Source organism: Silurus aristotelis (genome assembly GCF_946808225.1).
Source record: "Silurus aristotelis genome assembly, chromosome: 21".
NCBI lineage: Eukaryota > Metazoa > Chordata > Actinopteri > Siluriformes > Siluridae > Silurus > Silurus aristotelis.
In genome coordinates this window covers 4,672,879-4,687,195 of record NC_139594.1, presented here as the reverse complement: position 1 = coordinate 4,687,195, position 14,317 = coordinate 4,672,879, and the positions used below count along the sequence as shown (strand labels likewise).

The 14,317-nt window shown below is 39.8% G+C and overlaps 1 protein-coding gene across 1 annotated transcript in view; it reads right to left on the bottom strand.

Annotated features, from left to right (window-relative positions):
• Window positions 1–4,184: 4,184 nt before the first annotated feature.
• The window catches only part of col5a3a (collagen, type V, alpha 3a), a 99,557-nt gene continuing 89,424 nt past the window's right edge, over window positions 4,185–14,317 (bottom strand). Inside the window, 7 exon segments of the mRNA XM_083524271.1 lie at window positions 4,185–6,762; window positions 9,262–9,495; window positions 10,411–10,479; window positions 10,573–10,685; window positions 11,031–11,355; window positions 12,639–12,692; window positions 13,110–13,145. Coding sequence (XP_083380397.1) covers window positions 6,616–6,762; window positions 9,262–9,495; window positions 10,411–10,479; window positions 10,573–10,685; window positions 11,031–11,355; window positions 12,639–12,692; window positions 13,110–13,145 — 978 coding nt within the window. The 3' untranslated portion in view covers window positions 4,185–6,615.

Below are 14,317 nucleotides of genomic sequence, written 5' to 3'. Positions count from 1 at the left end.
ATAAAGAAAAAAAAAGGGGAAAAAAAATTTTTGTTGAAAGAAAAGAGCCAAATGGACTGGGGATATCTTTTCTCTTTTTATCTCGCTCGCACGTCTGTTTAATTTGCCCGTTTCTCCTTGTGCCATGGTAACACGTTGAGCTCGGTTAGGATCACTGTCACTGATATAAAGAAGAGAAAATGAGACAATGGAAGGAGGAAGGTGAAACAGAGATGGAGTGTGAGTGTGTATATATGCAGCCTGAGAGGTGTAGATGGAGAGAGACAAAGGAAAGTGGAGCTCTTCAGGAATACAGGATGCTCGAGTGCATTAGCTCAGCATTGGTCAACAGCGAGAGCTTGCCTGAGACACGTCTAAGTGTATTACGTTTTTTCTATGTCTGGAAATCAAGAACTGACAAAAGCAACTCATTGTTTACTGTTTTTTCCTTGATTGAACTCGGTGCTAATTCGCCAGCCCTTCTTCACAAGTAGAGCATAAAAAATGTAACAAAAAAGAATGAAAGTGAGAAAAAAAAATGAGCGGCGAGCACGAATCCAAAGCACATCAGTCTCATCTAAAATTCTTCAAATCAGCACTTAGAGGAGAAGAAGGAGTCAAAGGACGCGGCTAATCCGCACTAACGCTGCTTTTCATTCAGGCCGGGTGTGTAGGTGTATCGGTCTCCTGCAACAGCAGGAGCCATAGCCTCATCTCTATTCCGCGGCCGTCAAGCGCCGTGACCTTTTCCGACCCTCGAGATTAGGTGAGAGTTAAAAATTTGATTGAGTTGAAGAAACGCAACCTTCTCGCTCGGGCGCTAACCTTGAGCGCTCAGGAACTTGGGCAAGGGAGCAAACGCTTGCTGAGAACTTTTTTTTCCCTTTGGAACCTCTACCTTAAAGTTAAAGCCTGAAACACTTTGGAATATGCGACTTGATTTCTTTACTCGCTGCTGTATTTACATTCCATTTCCTGTAGGACCTTTGGGAAAAGGTAAAGGCTAAAGGTCAGGATTTGGTGTTAGATCTTTTAAATGAAAGGGCACGAGCTTCTCCACTCACACAACTATTTACCTTGTTATTAATGTCATAATTAGAAATCAGGTGTTGACCCAGTTCAGACAGTGCTTCAAAATGCCTTAGAGAACATTCCAGAAGGCAGAATGAGTGAAGCAGCACTTTTCAACATATGAAATAAAAGTATTGGGACACCTGATTTTTTTGGACTTTTCCAGCCATTTGTGGTTCTCCTCCAAACCATGCTGGAGGATAGGAATGTATAGAAATCTTTCAAATACTGTAGCATAAAATAGTAGACCCAAACATGATCCAGCATGATAATGCCCCTGTGCACAAAGCCAGTTCCATGAAGATCTGCTTTAAAACAACCTCAACCCTATTGAACATGAATGAATTATAACGCTGACTGCACCCCAGGCCTCCTCATCTCACCTACATCAATATCTGAACTTACTAATGACCTCATGGCTAAAAGAATCTCACACAAAATTTCACAAAATCTAGTGGAACATCTTAGAATAGTGGAGATTAATATAACAGCAAATGTAAATGTGAGATTAAATTCAAACAGCACACACCAATCTTATGAAAAGGTGTCCAAACATTTTTTGTCTATAGAGTGCAGGTGTTGTAAAGCAGTGGTCCCCAACCCCCGGGCCAATTGGTACCGGGCCGCACAGAACGAATACATAACTTATTATTTCCGTTTGATTTATTATCTGATTCTGAACACTTTTATTTTGGAAAATGACCGGATTCTCTCCTCCACATCTGTCTATGACTCACTCTTGATGCATGTCATGATGCCTCGGTCACATGTCTTACCTCCATCCACTACCTTCTAAAAGGGGCTCCGGCCGCTAACACATAATACATTACCGCTAAATTCAAACCCCCAAGCGAGCAAATGAACAAAAACAACACAGTGGGTTCACGTTTATTATTATGTTTAGAAAATACCAGTTTTTATGGTCGTATCATTTTATTTTGTTGTATTTATCCACCACACATTAAAGGCCGGCCCGTGAAAATATTGTCCGACATTAAACTGGTCCGTAGCGCAAAAAAGGTTGGGGACCCCTGTTATAAAGCATTAACTTGCTATAGGATAAAACGTGTGTGTGTGTGTGTGTGTGTGTGTGTGTGTGTGTGTGTGTGTGTGTGTGTGTGTGTGTGTTAAACCGAAAGACAGGAAGACATGCTGTGGGAAGTATATTTTAATTCCCTATTACCTAAAATTTTATTTCATCATGCTTCTCCACAGGTATGGTTCATACACACAGACTCACTTTCTAATCCAGCGCTATTTCATTACCCATGCATGAACTCACACACCAGACACACACCAGTTTGTATATCTGACTCCATCTCTTCACTCGCTCTCCTGGGGACAGAAACAAAAGTTAATTGAAATAAATGAAGTAGGGAGTGAATCAGGGTTGATTACATCTGCGAGGTTGGAAGCGATGCTGATTACAAGTACAAGGAGACAAAAAAAATGGAGGAGGGAAGACGGGAATAGAAAAGAGAAAGAGTGTAGCAGTTAATAAAGACATGAGCTTGTCTCTTGTCTATAGAGAAACCATTACCATTCTTACCCCCTTCTTAAAATACAAATTACACACACACACACACACACACACACACACACACACACACACACACACACACACACACACACACACACACAATATATATATATGAGGTGGAATCTAAATATTTTGAGACTTGCTCTGTTTACAAGAAAGTAATAAATTGCTTATTTATTTACTTAGTGTTTAATTTATCTCTGTTTACACACTATTACCTTTAAAATAGTCCCCTTGCACAGCAATATCATGTAAAGATCGTGTGGATTGTTGGGTTGGCTCCTTCCACCCTGAAGGTTTATATGTCCACCATTGCGGCCTGTCATGCCCCCCTCAAGGGGTGTAGTCACTGGGTAAGAACCGCTTGGTGACATGCATTCTCCACATCTTGAGGACGACCTAAAGTGTCTGCATCGGACTTGGCCATTGTCAGGTGCTGTCTGAGCCTTCATTTGAGCCTCTGACCGAGGTGCCTTTGAGGTTCCTCACAGTTAAGAATGTGTTCCTCTTGGCCATCTCCTCTCTCAAGAGAGTAGGAGATTTTCAGGCCCTCTCTGTGGCCCCTTCTTTCCCGGAATTTAATCCAGGCTTGGCCAGTGCCTTACTCTACCTTAGATCAGGGTATGTTTCTAAGATACCCTCGTCATCCCACAACCTGTTATGCTCCAGGTATTCTCTCCTCCTCCCTTCCAGGCCCCAGACCAGGAGAAGCTTAGCTGTGTCCAGTGTGAGCACAGGACATATACATCCACAGAACTGTGGAGAAAGTCGGATCTGTTTGTCTGCTATGGCCCTTCGAGGAGAGGTCTCCCTGCAAATAAGCAGATGGATTGTGGATGATATTTCTTCCTCTTATGAGTCCTCTGGTCTCCCCGCTCCTTTCGGGGTCAGAGCGCACTCCACTGGAAGTGTGGCTGCCTCTAAGGCCTTGTCTTCTGGAGTTTCCCTCCAGGACATTTGCAACGCTGTGGGCTGGTCCACCCCGCTGACCTATGTCAGGTTCAATAGCCTCGAACTCAGTACCACTCCTGGCCCCTTTGTCCTTTGCCCTAGCTGTGCCCATCCACACTAGGCGGGGATTGGTGAGTCTGATTTGATTGGACTCTCGTTCCCACTCTGAATCACGTGGACAATGTGGAAGCGTTCCCAAATCAGTTTAACAAATCGTTTTGTTCCTTTGGGGAGCCAGGGTTACATACGTAATCTGGAGACGTTCTCCAAGATGTTTGTAGCAACCTATCTGGCGAGTTTCTTCAAAAAATGTGTGAAAGTGTACCTAGGAGAATTGATGCGGGCAAAGTGTAATCACACAGATCTGATTTGGATTTTTCTCTTCTGTTCATTTACTTTCCACCCTGTCAATTTTAACTTCTATTTTTTATTTTTTAAACCATATATATATATATATATATATATATATATATATATATATATATATATATATATATATATATATATATATATATATATATATATTTATTTTATTTTATTTTTTTCCTCCACAATTCTGTCCAAAAATGTTTGCTTTCCTGATTATTTTCCATTTTATTTTTCACGATTATTTTTTACAAATACATTTTACACGTACATCCAGGAAGGAAACTGCGATTTATTCAAATATCTGTAAATAACTGTACAGTATATATATATAAAATTAGTATCACAGATACACTATACATACAGTGAGGACAGAAAGAGGTGGAGAATCATTTTAAGGCTGTTGTCTTAAAAACACTTCTATTTCGCCCACTGCCACGGCCTACTGCTACACCCCGCTGCCACGCCCTGCTGCTACACCCCGCTGCTACACCCCGCTGCCATGCCTTCCTGCTGCCATGCCCCTACACATTATATATTAGACAAAGATACTGACTGTTAAGTAAAGATTAGCACCAGGATTAGCACCAGAAATAAGCCTTTGGGTGTTTGGTGAAGCACCGTTAAGCTTCTCTCCTTCCTCTCCCATTCATCCTGTCCTCTCAGGAAAATAATACAAAATAATAATAATAATAATAATACAACAACAGAAATCTGTAGCACCACAATAAAGCCTATTTTTACACAATCATTTGGCGAGGATGTGACCAAACAAAAGATATAGCAGTGATTGTACTACAGAAATGTCTCAAGTTTCTCTGTTTAGAAATGTTGAGCTGTGATAAAGCTTAATAATCATCATCATCATCATCATCATCATCATCATCATCATGTAAAATACTGCAAAGTCACCAAAACAGGAAGTGTGCTAATACTTCCGTAACACTGTTTATCCATTCTCTCAGCTCTGTAAGGTTTTAATACATGATTGTTTCCATAGTAACGGCTCGTCTCAGTACAGCAAGCACCACATATGCTACGATTGTCGCTATTCAACACTGTACACACTGATGCGCTGAAGGTTTCTGTAAGACACTGTTTTTTTCACGTTAGAGAAGAAGTCTCGAGTGTCAGCTCTTTGTAACAGTTCCCGGCATAGTTTCACTGAAGAGGTATGGGCGTGTCCATGGACAGGACAAAGTGGGAGTAAAGACTGGAGAGAGAGCACATGGTCCAGCACTCTGGCTTTTACTAGAGTCATGAGACAATAGAAAATCCAACCATATATACACTGGTATATTTTCATGCTCCTTCAGGAATGTTTTATTTTAGCACCAACAAAACGGATTTGCGGTCATAATTGGTGTGAAACGCTACATGCCCCACTCTCTGAGTGTTAAAGTTACTATGGCCTTCAGGAGTAGGGCCACCTACTGGGCACTTCATAGTACAGCAACCAGTTTTACACTTCTCTAGTGCATTATGCTCGTATATATATATATATATATATATATTTATGGACTAAAAGAACTGGTTTGATCTGTATATTCCCTGTAAGATGTATAAAGAGAAATTATATATTTTTGCTATGGGTGTGGCTTGGTGCGATATGGGACCACTCAGATCCTCTATAGGCATCTATAGCAACTCTTCTTTGGGTCGGAAATATTCAGAATTGCATTCGCATCTTCACCTTTTTTTCTCTAGAAATGTCCTTTTCATTTCGCCAAAAAAACCCCAAAAAAACCCTGAACTCGACGGAAATTAATTTGGACTTAAGACATTTTTGTAATACAACCCCTCAAAAACAATTTTAAAAGAATAAAGTCATGGGATTTATATAAAAAAAACAACAACAACAAAAAAAAAAAAAAAAAAAAAAAAACAGGAACACTGTGCAATAAAACCCATTATTATTATAACTCTAGCACCATGTGTGTAGTAAAAGGGACTAAAAAACATATCAGCCACGTGACCTGACATAAAAAAATAAACTTGTGAAGAGGCTACTGCTGTGCACAACCCACGCTGCTTGAAAGTAGACTGGCATAAGACACTGTTTCTTTATCATCAAACCCCAGTTATGCGAGGCTGGTGTGTGATAGAAAGCATCTAAAGGAACAATGAACTGGATCCAGGTGGCATTTCCTTGTCAAAACTGTTCGGATGTAGAACTGCTTCCGTTGAGGGTAAAATCAGTATTTAATATCTGTACTGCTGAATGTTTTGGCAAATGAATTTTGAATTACATTATGGCTCAAAATGAAGACACGTATCATTAATGCCACCGTTTTATACTGCGAAATACGTGGCCCACAATGCGGAACTTGTGTGTGTGTGTGTGTGTGTGTGTGTGTGTGTGTGTGTGTGTGTGTGTGTGGGACGGGGGTCTTTTGGGGTCTTGGGTCTGCCTTTTATCGTCAGGTTCAAGTGGAGGTGGCTTAATAATTCGTTCACACACTGCAGGCAAGTAGAAACAAGAATAAACAACAACAAAGTCCACACACATCGAAACTTCTACTTTGCTCGGTTTCCTCAAGGGCCGATCCTGGCACCTGTGCAGTTTTGTTCACAAAAAAAAAAAAAAAGAAAACAATACTCCAAAAAATTTATATATGCATGCCACAGAAGCGCCACATGCACCCTACAGAAAAAAATAAATATTGTGTGTGGTACAGATGAAGTCTCGAGTCCCGTGTCTCAGTTAGTTAACCGTTAAAACACACAGGTCCGATCTGGAAGCCAAACTTCTGGTTGGTGTTTCCGAAGTCCGACGCAGAAACGTCGATGACGGGAAGAAGCTCCGATCTCGGAGAGTTGATCTGGAGCACCGTTCTGTCCTGTCCTTTGCGGGTCTGTGAAAGAAAAACACACATGAATCTCGTGACACAACTCAACACAATCTCCAAGGCTTGTTTGAAGCACTTCAGCAAGTTCATCTTAATAGGTGTTCATTTGTTTTGCATGATAGTGCCAGTGCTTGGACTATATAGACTCTCCCCAAACATCAAAATTTGGCTGGTCTGGTTGATAAAACAAAAAGCTAAATGGATTTTTAAAAAAACAAAAAATTCCACTGAAAGAAAAATGCTTTTTAGTGGTCACATGCACATTACAAAGTACAATTAGTACTTTAGTATTCGTTGGTCACATGGGGTCAGCCATTTTACAGCACCCTTGTAGCACTGAGGGTTAAGGGCCTTACTCAGCTTGGCAATAATGGGGCTTGAACTCCCAACATTGCGATCAGTATCCAAGAGCCTTCACTGATTTAGCACTTCTCCAATAGGCATATCTCGTGCTAGTCCTTGAATTTGATTTGTCAGCAGTTGAGGTCGACTTTTTGTTGTACAAATTTAACAGGATTTTACTGATAACGATATCTCGGTTGGATTGTACTTGCCGGCAACCTGTTAATCACCTGATAGTTTTTTAACTAGATACCGGATAAAAAAAAATAATACACTCCACATAAAATAGTACTGAACTTTATTATTATTAAAAAATATATATAAAATACAAAATAACAAAAATGCGCTAAATAAAATATATATATATTTTGATATGAATGAATATAATGATATAAATAATAAATAATCAATTATAATTAATAAATATAATATCCATCTCCAGGCAACACACTTCCTGGAACGCCATGTGTTATATTTCGTTTTCTTGTTTTCTCGTGATTTCTCACGATCACGAGAAAATGAAGTTGTTAATTATTTTCCTATAACAGCACGTCCCCTGAGTGTGTTAATCCTTACTTATCTGCAAAATCACTACACTGCAAACGGTGATAAAACACAGATAAATAAAAGAGCGAATGAAGACGTGAACGAACGACCGAGCAACAATTGCTCCATCTTTTCCATTACGTTTTGTTTCATTCCTTTCCGTAAACAAAAGATCGCTTGCACGTTATCTGATAGTAACTCTTTCATTTGCTCGCTTTGCGTTCGCGCTTTTCTTTTTTCTTTCGCAAAAAATCTTTCGCATAATTGCGAGGCGCCTGAAAACGGATTCGCTCGTATCTCGCTACTTGACATTTTTTTTTTTTTTGCTTTATTTTTTTTTACCTTCAAATAATTACACGCTTGGTTAAAACTGACGAACGGCGCCTGAAAATATCTTCGTTTTCTCTTTGCAGTGATTCAGATCGACTGTCGGCTGTGTGCTTGTTCGCCTTTGTGCAAATATGCAATCACGCTGACTTCAAATTGCAGCGGGGAACTGAGGGAAGTCGCACACGCGATCTCTCAGGAGAGGCTGAACGAGAGGCCTGAATACCTGGTGGATTACTGGGCCTTTCGAATTGAATAATGGAAAGAATGAAACAAAGATAGAAAAACGAAGGCTGCATTTCTTATCGGAAAAAGTACACGGATCTGTTACGCGGTAAACGAGAACAAGGACACGGAATTGCATTTCGATAAGAAGCATGCAAAAATGACATTTGCTGCAGAAGCAGAAAAAAAAAAATCATGGCTGGTCTGTCGACTGGATCACGGGCGCATTAGAAATTATGGGACAAACTGAATTCAGCTCTGTTACACCTTCACGTTCATTTTAATAAACGTATGAGCACACCAGCTCATTTTGAGATAGATGTTCGATTCAGGAGCGACATTACGGCCTGGACTTCTGCAAACATCTGTTCATTGGTAACGTTCACTGTTAGTTGAGAAAGTATTTATAGACTAGAAGAACTGGCTTTATATAAGGGGAAATGAATAGATTTTTGTTTAGGGGTTGGCTTTATCTGACAGGGGAACACTCAGGCCCTCTATAGGCATCTGTAGGAACTTTTTATTGAATGGGGAAACATTTAGAAATGCTTCAGTATCTCCACTAAAATCTCCTGAAATCTCTTTGGGCTTGGGCATATTTATAATATAACCCCTGGAATAAGAAAAAAAAAAAATGTATCTGTCTTTCTCCTACTGACTTTCATTCCTCTTCTCCCCAGCACGTTCCTCCACCTCTCCAGGCTCTTCTCCACCTGCTCCCTACTTTCACCACAATTTACGAGGCGGAGACTAAAACCAAACTTGCGGTCCGCCGCTTAATACGTTCCTGAGGAAACTCAGAATATAACTGTGTTCTGCACGTAAGAAGGATTGCATTCGGAAACAAACCGAAAATATCATTTTTTCAAAGTGTGCTATTATTCCTTTTAACAGAGTTTAAGGCTGAAGGTATTTGTTTGTAATCTTGTGAACTAGTGTTGATTTACTCAATGGTAGAGACTCAAAGCGCTTTTGTAAGCCGCTCTGGAAAACCGCGTTTGCTAAATGCCATGAATGTAAATGTTTGATTTCTGTTGTTATCTGTTATCTACATTCCCAGCTCACCTGGCAGCCATCATACTGAGGTGTTATAAAAGGCATCTTGTCGTGCGTCATCTCCTCGCCGTTGCCGGCCCGGAAGCGCAGGGCGTGCTGGTGCCCGTGGCTGGTGGCATCGTACCAGCCAGCCGAGTTCTGGCACATGTAGGTGAAGCTTTGTCTGGCTGTTGCGCTCAGAAGCTTCAGGAAGGTCAGCTGGACCACAGGGACCGTGAGGCCGTCAGTGTCTACATACGAGAACTGCAGCAGGAGAAAACAGAGAGAACAGAGAAACAGGTCATCGACGTACCGTAATGCAAAATATGAAGCCCTGCTTTGTGTTCCACGATCTCATTAGGGAAACCTGGTGCAGGTTTGTGTAGCACCCTGCTTCAGAGTTGTTGTTAATTCACCAGAGACACAAAGTCTTCTCCTCAGAAAACGAGTCACAGTGACATCTGACTGAGCGAATCAGCTTGACAAGGTCGCATGTGTCAGATTGTATGAATGGGCTTGCGGTGAGCAAAGCCTCCTCCGTGTCTCTGAACTCTTCTATTAATGAGCCGGGACTGATGGAGATATTTCATATGCGCTCGCGAGAGTTTGGCCCGAGGCTCAGAATCGCAGACACATACTAATTTCTCCTCCAAGACCGCCGCATTCATTATTTCATTCCTTCTTTTTACATTTTTTTTATTCCATTTACTGGTCAGACATGGAGTCATAAAGTTATTCATATCACTAAGTTCTTTCAGTTCAGTCCCCAAGCCTTTCTCACTTTCCCATAATTACATATCAAACATGTAATAATGCTCTAATGAGCCTATAGCTATAATAGGAACTCGGAGGATATAATTATACACGATGCATATGCACTGTACCTCATTTTTCAAAGGTCGGAGTGTGTGGAAAAAAAAAACAAGCTGATTTATGAGTAGTACCGTAGGACTGTGTTTGACGTCCAATTTTCGCACGAATATCTGAATATGCAATTTATCACCTTCATTAGTGACCTACGAAAATAATAATAATAGTAATAGAAATGGAATCATTTTTTATTATTCCTGGATATTCGAGTTTCTTTTTTTGAGGATGTCGGATTAAAATCCCAGCTCTCCGCACTGACTTTCAGGCGTGCTGACGAGCAGGTTGATGATAAGACGAGGAGACTCGTACCTGTTTGCCCCTCCTGTACCGGCTGTACCAGCTGCCCGGCTGCTCTTTGCTCCAGGCTGCGAGTTTCACCTGGATTTTAATGATAGAGACACAGATCAGAGATCTGAACAGCGAGTGTGTAAATCAAGGCCCGGCTGTACGTGACTGTGCTTTGGGACGCACCGTTGCGATTCGTTTATCAGGATGCAGGCAGGTTTCCCCGTCAGCCGTGAAGTTGCAAAACACCCGGATGGAATCTTTATTGCAGCCCTGATTGGGGTCGATCCAATATTCACCTAAATGGGGGGGTTACAGTAGTTTAACACTTCATTAAGAGAGCATTATTTTTGAATTTGAAGCTAATAAAATACGTTCGATAAGCCTTGTACAACAAAAGGCTTATCGAACGTATTTTATTTGCTTCAAATTCAAAAATAATGCGTTTGCATGTTACCAAATTTGCCAGTCAATATATTTACATTATCCATAGCGACTTACATATATCTTATTCATACAACTAAGCAGCTAAGGGCTCAGGGCCTTGCTCAGGGGCCCAGAAGTGGCAGCAAAGTCAAATGCCTTAACCACTAAGTTGCCACCCCAAACAAATGGCTAACCTGCCTGTAGTAAACAGGTCATACCATCTTTATAATGCGGGTGGCACATCATCAGCTCTTTGCAGGTGCGTGCCGGACTCTCGAAAGTTCCCAGTGGCTTCCTCATCAGCTCCACCTCCAACTTCATGGAATTCAAAGTAGCGAACACCTCCTCCATTCCCTCAGCATCCTCCAGAGGAGCATCAGCCTGCAGGAAGTCCTCCATGTTCAGCTGAGCCTCCGCTTCATGGTCCTCTTCTGTGGCTGCAGAATCTGTGCTGGATCCTCTATGGGTCCGGTCCGAGGTCCTCCGACGTTTCTTGCGTCCCTCTCGGATGGGCAGCGGCTCGATTATGGTGGCCGGTGGACCCTGAAATCAGCGGGGCAAAGGCCAAAGGGGGCAAAAGGATAAATTAATTTGTTGTATTTTGTTAAAGATGCATTTTGTAATCTATAGCGCCCCCTGTTTTAAGTGAGGTCAATTACAAATGCTTCGGGTAAAAATCGTCTGTTGAAGCTACGATTTGTTTGTATGGTGCTTTTTAAGGATGGGGCAGTCAGTATAAGGCAGTTTTCTACTCAGGGTGGAGCTACCTAATGTATAAATGAAGAACCTACTCAAATCTATGTCAGTGTTGCGGCTAATTTTTTTTTACATGAAAACGTATTATACTAGATCAAAAATGTTATTTTTAATATTACAAACTGCACCTTTACCATAATTTATCTTTAAATAATTTTGATTATATGTGTGATATCAACACAACTAACAAGGACTATATTGCAACCCTGCACCTTGGACTTATTCAGGTAAAATGATCATTGCGCTTTCTTCCTTTATTATTTGCACTGCCTCATTTTACATCCCCTGCACAAACTATATAGTTTCTTTATTTACCTTTTTCCCCTAGTTATTCATAGATTAAGTTCATAGATTTTTTTTTTAGATTTGGTTTTTATATTTTTTTACCACCAGCACACCATGACATATTCCCTATACATGCAACCCATGATACATAGAAAAGGGATGATTCTGATTCTGTACACTGGTCAGCTGACTGGGAATTATTTCTCTGAAGTATCCACAGATACATTTATGTGGCATATCAAATAGCAAAGTAACAAAATTAAAACCAATTTTTCCCAGTCAACTAAAGACATAGAGTTAAAATTAAAACCCATGTATTGTAAACATGGGTAATTTTATTCCATCACCAAATGACTGTGTGCGTTTGTGGAAAGAATGAAGAGCCGGCCACTTTGCTCCTCCACCATCTCTTTCATCCACCATCATCACCACAGATACACACAGCGAAGATTTACACCTTTTTATAATCCTTTGGCGACAGGATGTAACCGCATGACTAAGAGGATAATAAATCCTGCTTTAATGTACAGTACAGGAGTGTTTATTGAGTGACGTGTCTAAGGCGTGTACTGTATGTGACTGGGTATTAATATGTCTATGATAGGATATAAAATACGCCATGGCAAAAAGTGTATCGCTGAAAAGAGTTATGTGTAGGTCTGAATAATGTCAGCGATTATTAATTAGGATCTTTTTATTCCGATTTTTAAACCCTGTGCTTTTGCTTTATTGTGAAATCCCTGAGCTTTAATAAGCTGTGAAGAGAAGATTCATGAAGGGCTTACAGGTGGTCCCCGTGGTCCTGCAGGTCCTGGGTCTCCTCTCGCACCGACCCCTCCCTGAGAAGGGAAAAAAATACGGAGAAATGGAAAGCGAAATCACTAATTACCGCATCTGAACACCTCCCAAACACCCTGTTACCATCTGGCAGCAGACTCAGAAGGATTATCCGGAGATGAGCAGCAGAATTGCTCTCTCGTGCGATACAAGAGAAGGGCTGCTGTAAACAACAATGGCTTATATAGAGGCACTCGGAGACCATCGTACTACACCGGCGCAGCATTAATCAATAGGGAAGAGAGAAATGGAGAGAAAGACAAAAAGTTAACTGAATCACATACTGAGATACTGCGATGAGAAAAGTGAAGGTCAGAAAGGATGAACAGAATGAGCAGAATGATGAGGTGAATGGGGAATGAGTGTGAAAAGAAGTTCAAAATATATATATATAACATTGAAGAGAAAGAATTACAAACCTCATCTCCTTTGGATCCCTTTTCACCAACGGCACCCTGATAAAGGCAAGAAAGTAAAGTTGAGTCCAAAAATAAGCCCATCCTTTATGTTAAACGGCAACACCAACAGAAAAAAAAGGAAAAACAATGAAACCATTTACTGTAAAATATTTGAAACTATTTGCTGTAAAAACTAGAATAAAATAATGATTTACTGTAGAATATTTTTAACTATTAATTGTTGTAAAGATTGTAACTATTTACTGTCAAAATTAAACCATTTACTGTAACAAATTAACCATTTCCTTTAAAAAAAAATGTATTTACTGTAGAAATATAAGCATTGACAATAAAACATAATACAGTTTCCTTTTTTAAAAAAGTAAACGCTTTATTGTATAGAATTAAATAATTTACTGTCAAACAGTTACGCTAAATAAAACTACCCATTTTCTGTAAAAATCTTACCATTTCCTATAAAAAGTAACCTATTTACTGTAAAAGAAATAACCATGTACTGTAAAAATTTTATCACGAACTGTAAAAAATAACCAGTTTATATATAAATGTAAACTATTTACTGTAAAACATATATAAACCAATAATTAAAAAAAAATTACCATTTACAAAAAAAGTGTCTAAAAAATATTCAACCTTACTCTAAACAAATTCAATAATTGACTTTAAAAAATGTACTGTATATAAATGTATACAAAAGTGTTAACTTGAGCCTTCTTTTCTTTTTTAACAACAGAACACATTTTGATATTTTCACGAATTTAGTCAAATAAAACTACATATTATAACCCAAAGATTTATACATGAACTATATAATAGGCTGTAATTGCCACTGTTGTATATTCAGTGCATCTGTAAAGTATTCACAGCGCTTCACTCTGTCCACATTTTGTTATGTTACAGCCTTATTCCAAAATTGATTACATTTATATATTCATTCAAAACTCTACAAACAATACCCCATAATGATAACGTGAATGAAGTGTGTTTGAAATCTTTGCAAATATTAAAAAAAATTAAAAACAAAATTACATGGACATAAATATTCACAGCCCCTGCTCAATACTTTGTTGAAGCTCCTTTGGCAGCAATTACAGCCTAAAGTCTTTTTGAGTTTGATGCTACAAGCTTGGAACACCTATTTTTGGGCAGTTTCTTCCCATTCTTCTTTGCAGACCCTCTCAAGCTCCATCAGGTTGGATGGGGAGCGT